Here is a 16,265-nt window from a genome sequence, read left to right as displayed (position 1 = left end):
ATCCGAGGGAAGCCCTGGGCACGCCCTCTTGAGTGACCTGGGAGGTGCTTCCTTGAGGTTTGTGGGAGCTGAGTGCGGTGGAGCCTGCCGCATCCTCAGAGCATCACTCCATCTCATTCCTGTCGTGTTGCGCTCCCTCCTGACAGTGTTCAACCACACATGGCCATTTGGGGCCACAACCCGTGAAATCTGATTCTCACCCCACAGTCAACAGCATCACTCAGAATGCTCAGGTGTTTCCCATGAAGAAGCTGTAAATTCATACAACCTTGTCCAAGTCTGAAGCACCGTGAAAGTCGCTCAGTTGTGTTCAACTCTTTGCAACCCCATGGACTATACAGTCCATGGAATTCTCTAGGCCAGAATACTGGAATGGGGCAGCCTTTCCCTTCTCCAGGGGATCTTCCCAACCCAGGTCTCCCGCATTGCAGGTGGATTCTTTACCAGCTGAGCCACAAGGGAAGCCCCTGAAGCATCATATTATGCTAGAAATTATACCAGGGATGCCACTCCAGTGCTCTTGCCTGGAAAATCCCATGGACGGAGGAGCCTGGTAGGCTGCAGTCCATGAGGTCATGAAGAGTCGGACACTTACTGAACAACTTCACTTTCCCTTTTCACTTTCATGCATTGGAGAAGGAAATGGCAACCCACTCCAGTGTTCTTGCCTGAAGAATCCCAGGGATGGGGGAGCCTGGTGGGCTGCCATCTGTGGGGTCGCACAGAGTCGGACACGACTGAAGCAGCTTAGCAGCAGCAGCAGCAACTGGAGCAAGTAGAAAAGCTACTTGCAGGACACCCAGGTAGCATCAAAAGCAGTGTCGCTCTGCTGGTGGCCAGTGTGGAAGGGCCTGGCCCCACAGACAGGGTTCAGAGGGAATCATTTTATAGCAGAAGATGGGCGTTGTCCTCAAGAAAGGAAGGCCACACGCCCTGCCAGGCCAGCCTAGTTTGGACATCAGTAGCAACAGGGGTGGTGAGTGTCTTCTTGTTTTCGCTGTTGTAGCTAAACTCCAAGCCCCACAGGAGGAGCTGGGGGCTAGTGAGAGGAACACCAATGAAAGTCGACTAGTAGCACAGACTCCTGGGGTGCCGGGCCGGCCTCACCCATCGCTAGCCTCAGGACAGGTGACAGGGTGGTACCTGAACCGAGCTTCACGCGGGTATGAAGGGATATTGTGGCCGCGGTCCCAGCAGATTTCAGAACTGTGGATGTGTGGGGTGTGTGTAAACACAACACTTACTGCGCGAAGGAAAGACACCTGTATTCTACACGCACACACAGACACACAGTGTCAGGAATGTCCGTCTTCTGGAGAGGGTACTGTGGCTCTGGTTGAGAACCTTCCACCTGCTTCTCCGGGGAGGCTGGTCTGGCTGGGAAGGATGGCTTTCAGGGCTCTGAGTGACCGAGTGTTCCTGTCCACCGTGTATAGGATTCTGCTTCCAGACAAGCTCAGAAAGTACAGCTAGCGCTCTTTAAAGACACGCTGGTCAGGCTGCTGGCCACGGTCAGGCTCTGCTGGGAGGAGGAGATCAGGCCTCCCTGAGGGGGCGGGTCTACGTCAGCCGGTTCCCTCCGGATGGACGTGGGAGCCGCTCTTGTGCCCCAGGAGCTGGTTTTGCTGGCACTTCCGGTGACAGACCTGCCTTCATGGGCAACGCTGCTGGCGGATTCTGCCCGGGCTTCCCCCATGCCTGCTGGTGTTGAGAAGCTCCCTGCCTGTTGGCTGGTGCTGCTGTGAGCTTGTGATTTCCCTCCGCTCTCACATGCCCAAGTGCACGTGAAGCGAGTAAAGCTGCACGTGTGGGTGATGTGTGTGTATGCTGAATATCTGATGTGGACAGAATGCAAGGAAATAAAAAAACAGGATGTGTATGTGTGTGTGTAACACACACACAACAGTGAGAGAGAAGACAGGCCTGCTGTCCCCCAGGCTGGGAGCTGAGGATGCTGTGGTCGATATGTGCTATGAACTCATGGTCTGTTTTTGGGAACATACTGGATGGGATATAGTCTCTTCTTACAAGTGATCTATCTCCCAATCCGCTGCATAGATCAGGCCAAGAAATGAGTAAAGGCGATGATATTCATTTCCTGTATGGTGAAGGTCAAGCCTGTTGAAGCAACCATATCACATTCCATTTTTGCATTCTCTTTCCTCTTTGCCTTTCCCATTTGGTAGATCCATTCCTAGAAAAATAAACCCTTTCCTTGATTAGAACTTGGGCTTCCCAAGTGGTGCAGTGGTAAAGAACCCGCCTGCCAGTGCAGGAAACAGGAGACCTGGGTTCAGTCCCTGGGTCAGGAAGATCGCCTGGAGGAGGACATGGCAACCTATGCCAGTATTGTTGCCCAGGAAATCCCATGGACAGAGAGAGGAGCCTGGTGGGCTACAGTCCATGGGGTTGCACAGAGCTGAACACAGCTGAGTGACTGAACACGCATACATATGATTAGAACTCCGTCTTTTCTGATTCTTTCTGAATTAGCAAATAGATTTTCCAAAAGTGCAAAAAGGCAAATCCAAAGTGGTTCGACGTTCCTGAAATCTACCATGCTGCTGGGAGAAAAAAGACAGGGTATATATATACTTTTTTATATAAATACATATACATATATGAGACAGATTGGAAAAGATAGGTAGATGTGGAAGTCGTAGTATTTTGTGAAATATTATCAAGCCTTAGGAAAGCACTTATAATTTAATAAGAATACCTACATTCTTTACCAGTCTTTCATTCAACAGAGCTATTGGTTTAAAATGAAGCTATACATTAAAATTGTAGCATCACAGACCAGGAAACAGTATGGAAATGAGACTTTGAACAAAGGGGGAATTACAGAAGACTTGGCAGAATCAGGTGACCGAAATCCCCTCCACGTGAACGTTTGAGATTCCCTGGGGAGTTTTTGTGTTTCCATCTCCAGGTTTCTAAACAGCATGAAGTCTCATCTGAACTCGAGTTGTGATTTTTTTCCAGAAATAGGAGCTCAGAAGGGGCCCCAAGAGCAGCTGTGAGAAAATAGTTGTGGTCCTGGAGAAGGAAGAGAGAGGAGGTCAGGGGTGCTTGGCGCCTGCCTCTCAGCTTCTGTGTCAGCCAGGCCCTTCAGCCTCCCCTTCCTGGGAGGTGCTGATGGCCCCCAGATGCCGGGAGGCTTTTGCGGGGAACAGGAAAAGAGCGTGAGCTGCACAGACCCTTGTGGGTCCTGGAGTCACTCAGGTGTCTCATCAGAGCAGGCACGAGCCGAGGCGTCCTGGGCCGACCTCCAGCTTCGCGTCCGTCACCTCGCTTTGAAGAGTAACCAGGTGTTGTATATGTTGTATATTGAGGCCCACCAAAGCAGAGCATTGGGGGAATCCGGACCCTCGGTATTTTGTGAATGAATGAGTGGATGAAGAAGTCTGTATTCTTAGGTCTGTCTTGACTAGCACAGGACCCTTCTGAGTGGGGGCTTCTGTGCCCCTTCGAGGTTATGCTCTCATGACGCAGCCCAGCTGGTGAGTGGGGCGTGTGGTCCCACCTTCCCTGGGCTGCAGGGGACAAGATGGGCATAAATGGAAGAATCACAAGGACCAGGATATAGCAGGAGATGCAAGACTATTGTCACACGCTGTGGAAGCACCTTAACCAAAAGGCTGGTGAACAGAGGAAGTGACATTTGAGGTTTAAGCTGCAGTCTTGGGGATTACTGCCAGTTAGCCAGACAAAGAGGAAGAGAAAGAATGCTCAAACATAAGGAAAGGCATGCAAATCTGCAAATCCAAGAGGAGGTGGTTATGTCTAAAGGACAGGATGGGGGAGATTCTCCGCAAGTGGGAAGATCATAAAGAATTTTATGGGACGTTGCATGTTCTGAGTCCTTCCTTCAGACTCCAGGAAGGCGTGCATAGCTTTCACACAGGGAGTGGGGTGATCAGATTTACCCCTCACAAAGACCATTCTCGATAGGCTGGCAGCATGCTTTCTGGAGGGGCCAGTGGTGGGATGGGATGAGAGATGATTTGGACTTGGTGCTTGAGTGGCCACCAAGAGTGAAGTGCAGAGGAGGGGATAGTTCCTAGTTTCCTGGGTGGCTCACTGTGGCAGGAGAGGGGATTTTATTGGTGGACAAAATAATTTATCCAGCTGGCAAAACTACCTACCCAGAAGAGGAAGGTAAATTAATTCTTTGGGGACCCGTTACTTTTGACAGCCTGTAGGAGTCTAAAATGGTGATTGAAAAGGTGATCTGAAGCTCAGAAACATGGCTAGGGATGTCGAATCTGGAGTCATTGGCGTGTGGACGCTAACTGACGTCATGAGTGTTGAGGACATCATCCAGGGAGCGTGTGTGGGCAGATCTGGGTTTAATAATGACTAAATGAGCACCTATTATGTTCTCGGTCCTTGCCTAGGGACTGGGGACGGAGTGATGATCAGGGCCCAGACAGAAATGCCCCAGCCCACATGGCCCTGACAAGTGCTAGAGAAAGGTTCCGAGAGACAGATTCCAAGGGGACAGGATTCAGAGCTCCTCCCCTGCCCCTGGCCCCACCCCGCCTGTCTCCACTTGTCCTGTGTCCCATCTCGGGAAACCCCATCTCTTCCTTCCTGCCTCAGGAAAGAGGGCCCTGCTTTCTGTCCTTCTCCACAAGCACCTCTGCGCTTTTCTCTTTCCATCCATCTGAAAAGGCAGCTGCCTCCCTCCGTGGCTGAGATGCGGCGAAGAAACCAAAGTCAATTCAGCTTCCACCCCCTCACCCTGCCCCCTGCCCTGAAATGCAGACACAGTTTTAGAAATCCAGGCTTGAAAATCAGGGCCCTCAGAACAATAAGCGGTTGTAAAGACTAATGAAAGCTGTGACCTTGCCATTCCAAAGCTTGTGGAAAACCCATTAGCTCTGGGAGGCAGGACGAACCCTTGCTGGCGTCAGACCGGCCAAGCCGCCAGCACCCGTGTCACCTCTCTGGGGACGCTGTCATGCTGCTCTGCGTGTGTTAAAGCATCTCGCCGCTGTTTGCTGGCAGCCTCCTCCTTCCAGGCCAGCACCGAACGCCCTTTGTTTGGGGATGGGTGTGTTTAGTTCACAGGAAAATGTTAGTTTGTTTGCTCTTCTCTTGTGGTTGGTGATAAAGATGGAATTGTTCAGACTGATAAAAAATAACAATAATATCCATTTTTACATTTTGAAGAAAAATAGAAGGCTCATACATGGCAATGGATGGCAAATGGCATTAAAATGGGAATCAGTGATTTTTCAAGTGGGTTTCTCTTGTGGCTCAGCTGGTAAAGAATCTGCCTGCAATGTGAGAGGGCTGGGTTCGTTCCCTGGGTTGGGAAGATCCCCTGGAGAAGGGAAAGGCTACCCACTCCAGTATTCTGGCCTGGAGAATTCCATGGACTATATAGTCCATGGGGTCACGAAGAGTCGGACACGACTGAGTCACTTTTACTTTCACTTTCTGTTGGTGATTTTTCGGTTCACAGTAAGTGGAGATCTCTAAGCTGTGGTCCATGGCAAAGAGGAAGTCATCTGAGGTGTGGAAACAGTGTCGCTGCTCAGAGATGTTGTATAAACCAGGGTCACCTATATAATAGAGCTGATTAAATAGATCACTGAAAAGGACATTAAAGTTTTACTTTTGGGTGATTCATTTTGTATAAAAGTTAAACTCCCCAAGTAGGAGTTTTTCTGTGTCATCTAGCATATGAAGGGTCGTGTCTAGATATCAGGAGGAATTTTAATTTAATGTTAGTCTAAAATTAGATAAAATTACTTGAGTCTGTCAAGGTGAGGATAGTGTAAGAGTTCTAATGCATTCAGAGGGCATCTCTACTTATATTCTCGAAATTAGCTCCTCAGGATTATTCGTAAAATTGACCTCTTCATTAGCACAGTAACTGTGCTCAGCTACTAACCAACACTTCTGCACAAGCTTAAGAGGAACCAAGCAGATGGGTGCTTTACTTGGTAAAGATGGTGGGCTGCCCGGGGGACTCCCCTAAAATTCCGATGGTGAATTCTGAAGCTAGAACTTTATCCCTTTGCTTTGTGAGTTTGGCTCTGATCAAAGACAAACCCTTCAAGGAAAAGTAATATTTTAAACTATTGCAAGTCATCCTTATTGTTGTCCAACTTGAAAGAGTAAGTCAAAGCTGTCAATTGGCAACGCCCTTTTTAATTCTGATACGAAACATGCAGACCTCCGTACATCACCCTCCTTCCTACCTCCTGCTATCACAGCGAAGAGCTGTCCCTCCTCCGTCTGAAAGATAAGGTCTTTTCTGCCCCTAGAACCCCAGCCCTTCCTGCCTTCCCAGAACTCCTGCACTGTCCAGAGAGCCTTCTCCCTCCGTATCTATTTAACTCCTCACTGTCACCACCACTCCCTCTTAACCTGGATTCTTTCCATTAAATACAGGCAGTCTCTAGTCACTAGAAACTATAAACATCCTCTGAGCCCCCTTCCCCTCCCGCGCTCTGGTCCCTTCAAAGCCGGCTTCGTGGCAGAGTCCCCCGTGCCTCTTGGGTCCGTTTCCTCACCCTGTTCTCACCCACTGCAGCCCGGCTTCCGTCCCCACTGCCCCCGAAAGAGCTCTGGGTGAGCTTGCTCATCGCCTCCCTGGTGCTCCGCCCCGAGGGCAGGCTCCTCAGGCCTCTTCTGACCTCTCAGCGTGCCAGCCACTTGGTTGGCCATGCCCGTCTCCTTCCTCCGCTTCCATGGTGCCACGTTTCTAGTTTGCATTCTGCCTCTGTGCACTGCCCCTCCTCAAACCCCCTGGCAGATTTGTCTGCCTTCATCTTAGCATTAAATTATTGGAATTCTGTAAGGCTTCATCCCAGGCCCTCTCCTCTCCTAATGTTATGCTCTCTCCATTCCCCTGGCTTCAGAGAATATCTGTTTTGCAGACTAGCCAGAAATTTCTGTCGCTGGCCTAACCCTCTCCTCTCCACCAAGCTCAGTAGACCCAGCTGCCTACTGGACACGTCCACTGTGATGTGCAGTCATTCTGACTCAACAGGTCTACACTCAGATTCATGGTCCCCTTCCATCCTTCACCCCATCCTCAAATGCCCCGGTTTCCTTCCAGTGTTCCCCACCTTCTCAGTGAATGGCATAACCGTCCGTCAAGCCGCGTAAGTTATGGAACTTGAGAGCTATGTGGCATACGTCCTTCCCCAGTGTCCACAGACGCTGTATCTCCATGGCCTGTCAACTCGACCCCTAGAGAGCTTGCACGTCCACCTCCATAGCCTAGCCCAGGTGCCCATCGTCCAATACCAGGCGTGCAGTAGCCTCCAGGGCTCCTCCTCAGACTGCCTCTTGCATCTCCCAGCCCATTCTCTGTACAGCAAACAGTGTGATATGTTGTAAATCTGAAACGTTCATCCCCTCACCCAGCCAGGGCAAGGTACGCAGCTCTCTGTGCCTCAGTTTCCCACTTTGTACAGTGGAAATGCTGGTAGTGCTATCTCAAGGGGCTGACCTGAGGATTAAACGAATTGGTGTGTGTGCTTCTTAGAGCATGCCTGTACATGTTAGGCGTTAAGTCAGCATTAGCTTATTCAGTTACTCCTGTTGTTTGCAGAGAGAGAAACAGAGAGTTGAATAGGTCCATTACCTTGTCCAGGTGGCTTCAGGGTGGAGCCCGGAGTAGAACCCTGGTCCCCTAACTCCTGAGCTGTTTAGCACTTTGTCATTAAGCCACAATATCATTCTCCTACCAAATCTCATTTTCAAAGTCAAAACAACTAACTATAGCACATGCCCTTTGGGAGGACTTAGCTGCATTTTATAGCTGTGATTAGCCTGGATATTATTCTCAGACCCTTTCAAGAGAAATGAAACATAAATAGAGGGCCTCATGTGAAATCATGTGTATTTAACGATAAGGCTGCCTAGTTAATAGCAGAATTTTCTCTGGTTAGAGTTCAGTCACTCATTGTTTCGTCCCCTCCAAACATGATGTGTAAGAAAAACAAAAGCAGAAAGGCCAGCAAAGAACCAGGCAAGGCATCTGCTCGTGGGATCCATGGGCTGCTTAGCACAAGCCAGTGAGCGAACCTTCTGCAGACACTTTAGGGCATAAGATTCTAAAACACTGACCCCCACTTTTGAATCTGGAAGGGCTTCTTCAAAACATACTATCCCCAAACCCTAGCTTCCTGTGAAACCTTGATTTTCCAAAATGGTCCCACAAAGGTGGCTGTGCATCCCTACAAAAGGAACTCGTATTTGGCAGAAAAATAAATGGAAAAGTGAGGGAGAGACTCTAAGAAGCTCACTCTAAGTGGAGTCAGGAATTACATCCCAGACCTATGACACTGACTTGCTCACTTGTGTAATCTCAGCTTCCCCCCTGCAGTTGGAGAATGCTGTTTTAGAAAGGACGGGAAGACTGTGGGGTCCAAATTTAGAGCCTCGAGAATTGTGAATTTCCAGATACCCAGCTGGCCCTTATCAATGCAGATAAATAATACCTTCATGGGATGTTTTAGAAAATGAAGAATAGATGCGAAAATGTTCTTATAAACTTGAGAACACTTTGGGATTAACCATTTCCAGCCGTCTCCAAGGTGCTCCCAAGCGCCTTGAAGACAGATATCCTATCAAAACTCCTTTCTCTGTCATTGAGGCCCACTCCCTGTGTGCAGCCTATATGGCAACGATATTGGAACATCATAGAATCAGCTGTCAGCACTGGGTTTAAAACAGTTATACTTGGCAACTCCATGGACTTTATTTTGAATCTGGTCTCTCTTAGTATCCATGATGTAAGTGAAAATGTTAGTCGCTCAGTCATGTCTGACTCTTTGTGACTCCCTGGAGCGTAGCCCGCCAGGCTGCTCTGTCCCTGGAATTCTCCAGGCAAGAATACTGGAGTGGGTTGCCATGCCCTTCTCCAGGGGTTCTTCCCCACCTAGGGATCGAACCTAGGGCCCCTACATTGCAGATGGATTCTTTACTGCCTGAGCCTCCAGGGAAGCCCCCGTGATGTAAACATCTTGCCAGCTCTAGACGCCGGTTGCTGATGTTTCGGGAGGGACTGTGACCTCTGCTGCTAGAACAGCACTGTTGTCTACCCCTTAGTTCTCCTGGAAGGACTCGGGGGCCCCTCAGACTCCTTCCACAGTGTTCTCACCTCACACATACCTCATCCCAACGAGGGATGTGGAAAACTGAATAATTAATTGCAGGATTGTTAAATAGTTTCCAAGAGTCTCAAAAATACCAACATATCTGTGATGCTGAAGCCCATTGTGTGATCTTTCCTGGAACTTCATCTGGACATGTAGTCCTCCTCTTTCTTTTTTTTTTTTTAATGTAAGTTTCAGGCATACGGCATTATAATCCAACATCTGTATATACTGCAGAGTGATCACCACCACAAGTCTGGTGACCACCTGTCACAGTACAGTTGACCCCCTTCACCATTCTGCCCACCCCCAGTCCCCTTCCCCCCAGTAACCATTATTCTGATCTCTGTATCTGTTTGGTTTTGTTTTTATTGTGTGTCTTCATTTGTTTGGGAGTCTTTTAGATTCCACGTAGGAGTGAAGTCACAGTGTTTGCCTGTGTGTGACTTATTTCACTTAGAATACTACCTTCGTGATGTCATGAATGGCGAGGTCTCATACTTTTTAAGGCTGGATAATATTCCACTGTGGATGGGCCGCACCTTCTTCATCCAGTCGCCCATCAGTGGACGCTGAGGTTGTCTCCGTATCTTCAGTTCAGTTCAGTCGCTCAGTCGTGTCCGACTCTTTGCGACCCCATGAATCGCAGCACGCCAGGCCTCCCTGTCCATCACCATCTCCCGGAGTTCACTCAGACTCACGTCCATCGAGTCAGTGATGCCATCCAGCCATCTCATCCTTGGTCGTCCCCTTCTCCTCCTGCCCCCAATCCCTCCCAGCATCAAAGTCCTTTCCAGTGAGTCAACTCTTCGCATGAGGTGGCCAAAGTACTGGAGTTTCAGCTTTAGCATCAGTCCTTCCAAAGAACACCCAGGGCTGATCTCCTTCAAAATGGACTGGTTGGATCTCCTTGCAGTCCAAGGGACTCTCAAGAGTCTTCTCCAACACCACTTAGCTACTGTAAATAATAGGGCAGTGAGCGGAGGGGCACAGATTATCTTTTTGAGTTAGTGTTTTGGTGTTCTTCAGACAAAGACCCATGAGTGGGCTAGCTGGGTCGTATGGTAGTTCCATTCTTAACTTTCTGAGGACTCTCCATACTGTTCTGCACAATGGCTGCCCCGGTTTACATTCCCACCAACAGGGTGCCACCGTCCCTTTCCTCCATGTGGTTGCCAACGTTTGTCCTGTGTGGTCTCTTCGGTGACAGCCGTTCGGACGTGTGTGAGGTGATGGCTCCGTGTGGTTCTCCTTTGCCTTTCCCTGGTAATCACTGATGTTGAGCATCTTTTCATGTACCTGCTGACCGTCCATGTGACTTCTTGGAAAAATGTTCAGCTCCTCTGCTCATTTTTTAATCACTTGATTTTTTGGTTGTTGATGTGTGTTAGATCTTTATATATTTTGGATTTTAACCCCCATCAGGTATGTGATCTGCAGTTGTCTTCTCCCGCTCAGTAGGTTGCCTTTTGTTTTGATGATGGTTTCCTTGGCTGTGCAGAAGCTTTCTAGGATGAGGTAGTCCCACTTGTTTTTGCTTTTGTGTCCCTTGCCTCTGGAGTCAGATCCACTAAAGCGTCTCTGAGGACATGTGTCTGCTCTTGGGTGTCCTTCCCAGTCTCCGTCCTGCATGGGACCCGCCTGTTGCCCGCCCCCGCCCCCTGCTGTGGCATCATAGCCAGTTCACATCCCGGCTGTGACGCTTCACTTGCTATGGCTAAATTACATGCGGGCACCAAGCGTCACCCCTGTTCCTCTTCATTTGTCATCCCGTGTCTAATGAGGCTCTGGTGGCGATGGGTGGGGATCAGAAGAGCAGCTATTGTTCTCTGCAGACAGACTTGCTTTCTCCCGACTCCCCGGGGCCATGGGCCTCTTTGTATTTTGAGTCTGCACAGACATGGCAAGAGGCAAGCTCTAGCCTCAGGGTCAGGGGAGAAAGGCAGAGGCCATGATCTCAAAGTTAGGAGGCCCCAGCGAAAGAATGAGACTTCTGTGATGAGAGTTCACGGGCCTAGAGGCCGGGGGAACAGGGCAGGGGAGGGGCCGCCAGAGGGAGGAGGGTCAGCTCCACGTGACATCACACCGAGTGGCTTTCCTGGGCTTGAAATTGAGGAACTGAGGAGCCGTTGGTGGTGAGCGTCAGTCTCTGAGAGCGCAGGATGGAACAGGCACCCCAGCCTCTGACTCTGCCTCCTGCATCTGCGACGGCCGGGGAGATTAATGACCCAGGGAGGCTATGACATGGTCCAAAAACTTTTCCTGGATTTTTTCCGCAGGCGACTGAGCCAGAGGCCGACCGCGGAGGAACTGGAGCAGAGGAACATTTTGAAACGTAAGTGACAGAGCCTGTGGCAAATGCTGAGGTTTCATGATCGCTTTGGTGATGGTATATCACAGCAAGCCGCTGGGCTTCTCCCGTGTGTGTGTGTGTGTGTGTGGAAAGGATCGAGACCCTCTCTGGTGCTGCAGGCTTCACCCCTGTGTGTTAGACACCCCCCAAGACAGCCTCCCCACAGAGAAAGCAACTTTGAATCCACTTGGTTCATGAGGAGCTCAGGGTCTCCAAGAAAAAACCTGCCCTTGAGTGGGCTGCAGAGTCAGAGAAGCTGGAAAGTTCGAGCAAGATAACTTCTTGTTGAATGAGAGCTGGGGTTGCCTTAAAGCCAAATTGGCTTAAAAACTGCAAATATGATACTGATGGCTAAAATAGGGCAGATAGCCATTTGAAAACTAGAACCAGAGGATATGACTTTCTGCTGCAGCTGGCTGCTGCTGATAAAATCCCCCCTCCCTCTGAGCAGTCAGTTGAAAGTCTAAGAAAGCATTTTCCAGTGGAAATCCTTTCTGGCCTCCTCTTGGGCCTCCCATAGCCAGCTGCTGGAATAGCTGCTGAAGCTCTCTTTTCAGAAAGTCTCGCTGTCACTCTTATCTGTGGACAGAAAAAAATGAACGAGCCTCTTGTTTAGTTTAGGACACAGAGATAATTTGAGTATGTAGAGAAAATCCATGTGGTGCTTAAAATATTTGTTTTAAAAATGCTAAAAGGAATCATCTCACGGACACCAACAAGCATTCCTCAGTTTAGGGGGGGAGATATTCAATAGTTGAAAAATAAAACCCCTCTGCTTCATTGCAGGATACTGTCATCAACACTGCCCTCTAGATGGTCAACAGATGTTTTTAGTTTAATTCAGACCCGTTCTCCCCACACACCCATCCCTTTCTCTCTCCAGAAAAGAGAAATTTATGCTATGCAGTTTTACAAAGCACACACACCCCACACACACACACATACACCCCACACACACACCCCACACACACATACACACCACACACACACACGTGTCACGTGAGGCCTCTGCATGAGTGACTGGGTATTTCCACCGCAACCAAACAAAAATGTTCTTGATTTTCCTTTTCTTCCTTCCTCATCGTGGTCCTGTGACTTGGTCAGTATCGTGTGGCTGGCTGTTGCGTTTCCCCTGGGGAGGCTGTGTTGTTGAGGTGGGGGTGTGGCCCAGAGCATCCCCCTTGTGCCCACATCCTGCCCCTTGCTCTCAGCTGTGGCCACTCCCTCACCCCTCCGGGGTGGCACCTTCAGCCCTGACCTTCCTCGGGCCTCAGGGCACCTGATCTATTCCCCAGATCTCTAGGAGGTTGTGTATGTGATTATGTTCTTCCTAATCCAGGGGTGCCTTTCAGAGTTTCTCCAGAGTTTACTTTGAGCTGAAACAGATTGAGAACTCTTTCAGGTGACTTCCCTGGTTGGGGAAACGTTTGGCTTCTGTGTCTCCCTTTCTGTCCCCACTAAATCCTGACCCACTAAAAACTGTCCACATCAGAGGGAAGAACAAACAGGTGGCCGTTGATTTCTAAACGCAGAGATCCGGTGAGCGTGCTTGCTCCTTCCTCTGCCCCGCCACCCGCCTCACACACCTCCGTGGTTACCGAAGGACTCTGTGTTCTGACGGGCTACGTTGTACCTTGGTCCTAACCTGACTCTTACTTGTGAAGAAGCTGAACCCTTCTGGGGACTTGTTCAGGTTTCAGAAGATGTGTTCAGAACCTGCCGACAGAGGTTTTGGAAAGAGAAGGCAGGGAGTCCCCAGCTCACCTGGCTCCCTAGAGGCACCAGCTCCCGCGTCTCATCTGCCCAGATCCCCGATAGACGATAAGCAGGCCCTCGAGTTGCTTTCTTTTCACCCTCCAGAAAGATGCTGGGGTTGTAGAGTTGGTTGCTTGTGTCGTGTAAGCCTGTGGGCTCAGGTTCAGGGAAGTAAAGAGTACCCAGCTGCCCCCATGGTTCCTTTTCATTCTCTGGCCTCTTCCGTCGTGTCCTGTGTGAATAGCTGCAAATTGAAGGACCATTTGACCAAATTCAAACAGGGTCATCATTTTGCAGTTTCAAAACTTTTTGGAAAGATTTATTTTTCCTGCTGGTTCTTTGTTTTCTCCCACGTTCTGAAACTCTGTTTTCTGAAATAGGTGTGTGTGTATTTTTTTCTCTTTTTTAAAATCTATCATGATTGTAAAACAAAAAATGTTTTGTGGCATCAGAAGATACCCTCAAATGGTGTATTCTGAGAGTTATCATCTGGGCTTTCAGTCACGGGAGGCAGCATGTCTCTAAGGTTGCAGGAGGGTGGGCCACCAGCGTGGGCAGCCTGGGGTGGGGATGGTGCTGGAGCTTTGAGAGCCCCCGCCTGCCCAGCCCTGTGGGTGATACTTGCTCCACCGGGGGCAGCCAATGAGACTTCAGGCCTGTCTGAGCACACAATGAGCTGTCTGGTGGTGGCGGCAGTGATGACCTCGAGGGCTTTTCCTGGTCTCCCTTTTTCCACTTGCCTAATGAGGTTGTCTTGGTACCCACTGTCTGAGAATTCATGACCCTGAGTTTATAAATGGCTTTGAACTAAAAGTCTAGATTCCACTGGTGATAGGTTAGGGCCCACGCCCATCAGAGGGACCTCAGGAACACATGTAGGAGATGAGAGGGCAGGGTACTGACTTTCATGGCCCAGGAGGGGGCCTGTAGGATGAGGAGGCCCCCGAGTGGAGTCCGAGGCAAGTAACCAGTAATGAGGAGGGCTGGCCCCCAAGCAAAATCGGATTGGGAAGAGGCGGTGTGTTTGAGCAAGAGAAAGAGCTGGACCGTGTGTCTAACGTATTAGCCATGGAATTTGCAGCCCACCCCTCAGTTCCCTTGGGCCTGTCTGTCAATTTCCAAGCCAAAGAGCAGTAGCTTAGGTGGTCTCTTGGGCCTCTGCTGGCTCTAATACACTGTGAGTCTGTCCATTTTAACCCAGGGCCCTTGAGCTGCCTCCTGGGTGCTCACCACCCACTCTAGACCTTTCCGTCTGTCCCTGCCATCTGCAAATGCAGCTGTCGGGGGGACGAGGGGGAGGGACACCCTTCTTCTGGGTCTAACTGGCTGACTCCCAGTTTATCTCGGAGAGATTCGTTCGTACAAAGGTGGTAAGACTAGTTGAATGGGTTTTTAATCCTGAAGCAATTCACATTTTTCAAAGGAACTCTGGAAGGGGAGGGAAGACCTTTCACTTCAAAGGAAGGCACTCTCGTGTAGAGTTTGGGACCGCGGGGGCCCCTGGGGACCTCAGCCAAGGGCCAGATGTCGGCATTTCTGGTGCTGCCCAGTCCACAATCCCGATCCTCACAGGCGGTCAGAGTGTCCACACCGTGTCCCCGGGGAGAGGGGGGTGTCGCGTGAGGGCCTGAGTCGTGCTCTGACTCACCCTTGTTCCTCCTGGCGGGAGGCATTGCCACTTGCAGTGTGAGTTGGCTGAAGGCTGTGGTTGCTGGCAAGGAGGGGTGGGGGGACCCCACTTCTAGGCACGAGGGGGTCGCACTTTTAAAAATCTGGGCTCTACTGAGACCACTGACTGACAAATGCGTCCTGATACGATAAGTCAGTGGAGTTATGGAAACGTCATTTACGTCAGTGGTTTCAAATGGGCCCTCTTGATGCAGACGGTGCTGAAGTCAAGTCGCCGTGGTGGCCTCTGTCTGAAGGCATCCTCAATTCAGTAGACGAGACATGGGGCACTGGGCCCAAGCTGACGTTCATGGTTTCCCTCGAATCAGACAGTACTGGGCTGCGATCTGGGCGTCCGTCCCAAGGCCTGGGAGGAAAGTGAGGTACCCCCACCATCCGGCTACTTAGATGTGCCCACATTCTCTGCCCACCACGTCTCTGCTCATTTCCCCAGGCCCTCTTACCTGCACACACCTAATGCTAAGCCCCCCCGCCCCCATATTGCGCTGAGAACATTTAAGCTCTCAAGTCTGCCCTAAGACACTCCTTAAAAGTCGAAATGCAGGCCATTGTACCCCACACTGTGGCCTCCCACATGCTCTGTGGACTTCTTGGAAGATTCAAAGAATTGATGGAATCAGGCCTTACGAAAGGTGAGCGTTTTGCAGATCCAGCCTCTGTGTTTGGCATCAGCCATGCCTTGTGTTGTTTCTGTGGGGGTCTGGCCTCTGTTCCTTCCAGGCGGGGCACCGGGTGCCCCGGACCACCTCACAATGAGACCCCTTAGGTCACTGTGAGGCCTAAGGCAGAGCTGAGTGAGGCCCAGGTCTTGTCCAGAGAAGGGCGCCTCCCTGCTCCGAGGACATACCTGTCACTGTGAGCAGCACCCACTGTTTCAGGACCCACCTCCTGATCCAGCATCTCTGCCTGCAGACTCCGAAGGAACCCCGTGTGACATGAAGAAAGTGAAGTAAGGTTGACCCGCTCACCCCCCCGTTTGAAACAGTGCAGGCGCTTGGAGAGTGTCCCCAGGAGTAGAAGGGTGGCTGCGGTCCGGACGGGGAACTCTCCTCCTAAGACTGTGAGCTGCTTGGCCTAGAACCTGCGGAGATTCAGAGGGCGCCTCCTTGGGGGACGCTGCAACCAAAACCTAAAGCTTCTTTGTTTCTTTCAGCTCGGAATGAACAAGAGGAACAAGAGGAGAAGAGAGAGATCAAGAGGAGGTTAACTCGAAAGGTGAGAGGGTTCTCTGTGCCAATGGGGCTGGGACAGCAGGCCGCCTGCCCCTCGGGTGCAGGCCTTCCCCACTGCCTGGCCTGTTGGAGGTGACATCAGTGGTTCTATTCCTCGGGTGTCGGGACACA

General features: G+C 50.5%; 1 protein-coding gene across 10 annotated transcripts in view; it reads left to right on the top strand.

Annotated features, from left to right (window-relative positions):
- The window catches only part of PHACTR1 (phosphatase and actin regulator 1), a 522,692-nt gene that overhangs the window by 497,366 nt on the left and 9,061 nt on the right, over positions 1 to 16,265 (top strand). For all 10 annotated transcript variants that reach the window (XR_006057296.2, XR_009597749.1, XM_042237252.2 and 7 more), the window contains 2 exons: positions 11,405 to 11,460; positions 16,076 to 16,137. Coding sequence is in view for 8 of the 10 variants with exons in the window: in XM_042237252.2 (XP_042093186.1) it covers positions 11,405 to 11,460; positions 16,076 to 16,137 (118 nt within the window). In the remaining 2 variants the exon portion in view is untranslated. The remainder of the gene's footprint in view (positions 1 to 11,404; positions 11,461 to 16,075; positions 16,138 to 16,265) is intronic.

This window comes from Ovis aries, chromosome 20, assembly GCF_016772045.2.
Source record: "Ovis aries strain OAR_USU_Benz2616 breed Rambouillet chromosome 20, ARS-UI_Ramb_v3.0, whole genome shotgun sequence".
NCBI classification, from domain to species: Eukaryota; Metazoa; Chordata; class Mammalia; order Artiodactyla; family Bovidae; genus Ovis; species Ovis aries.
The sequence above is the reverse complement of the archived record's forward strand: the minus strand, read 5'-3'. Positions and strand labels throughout refer to the sequence as shown.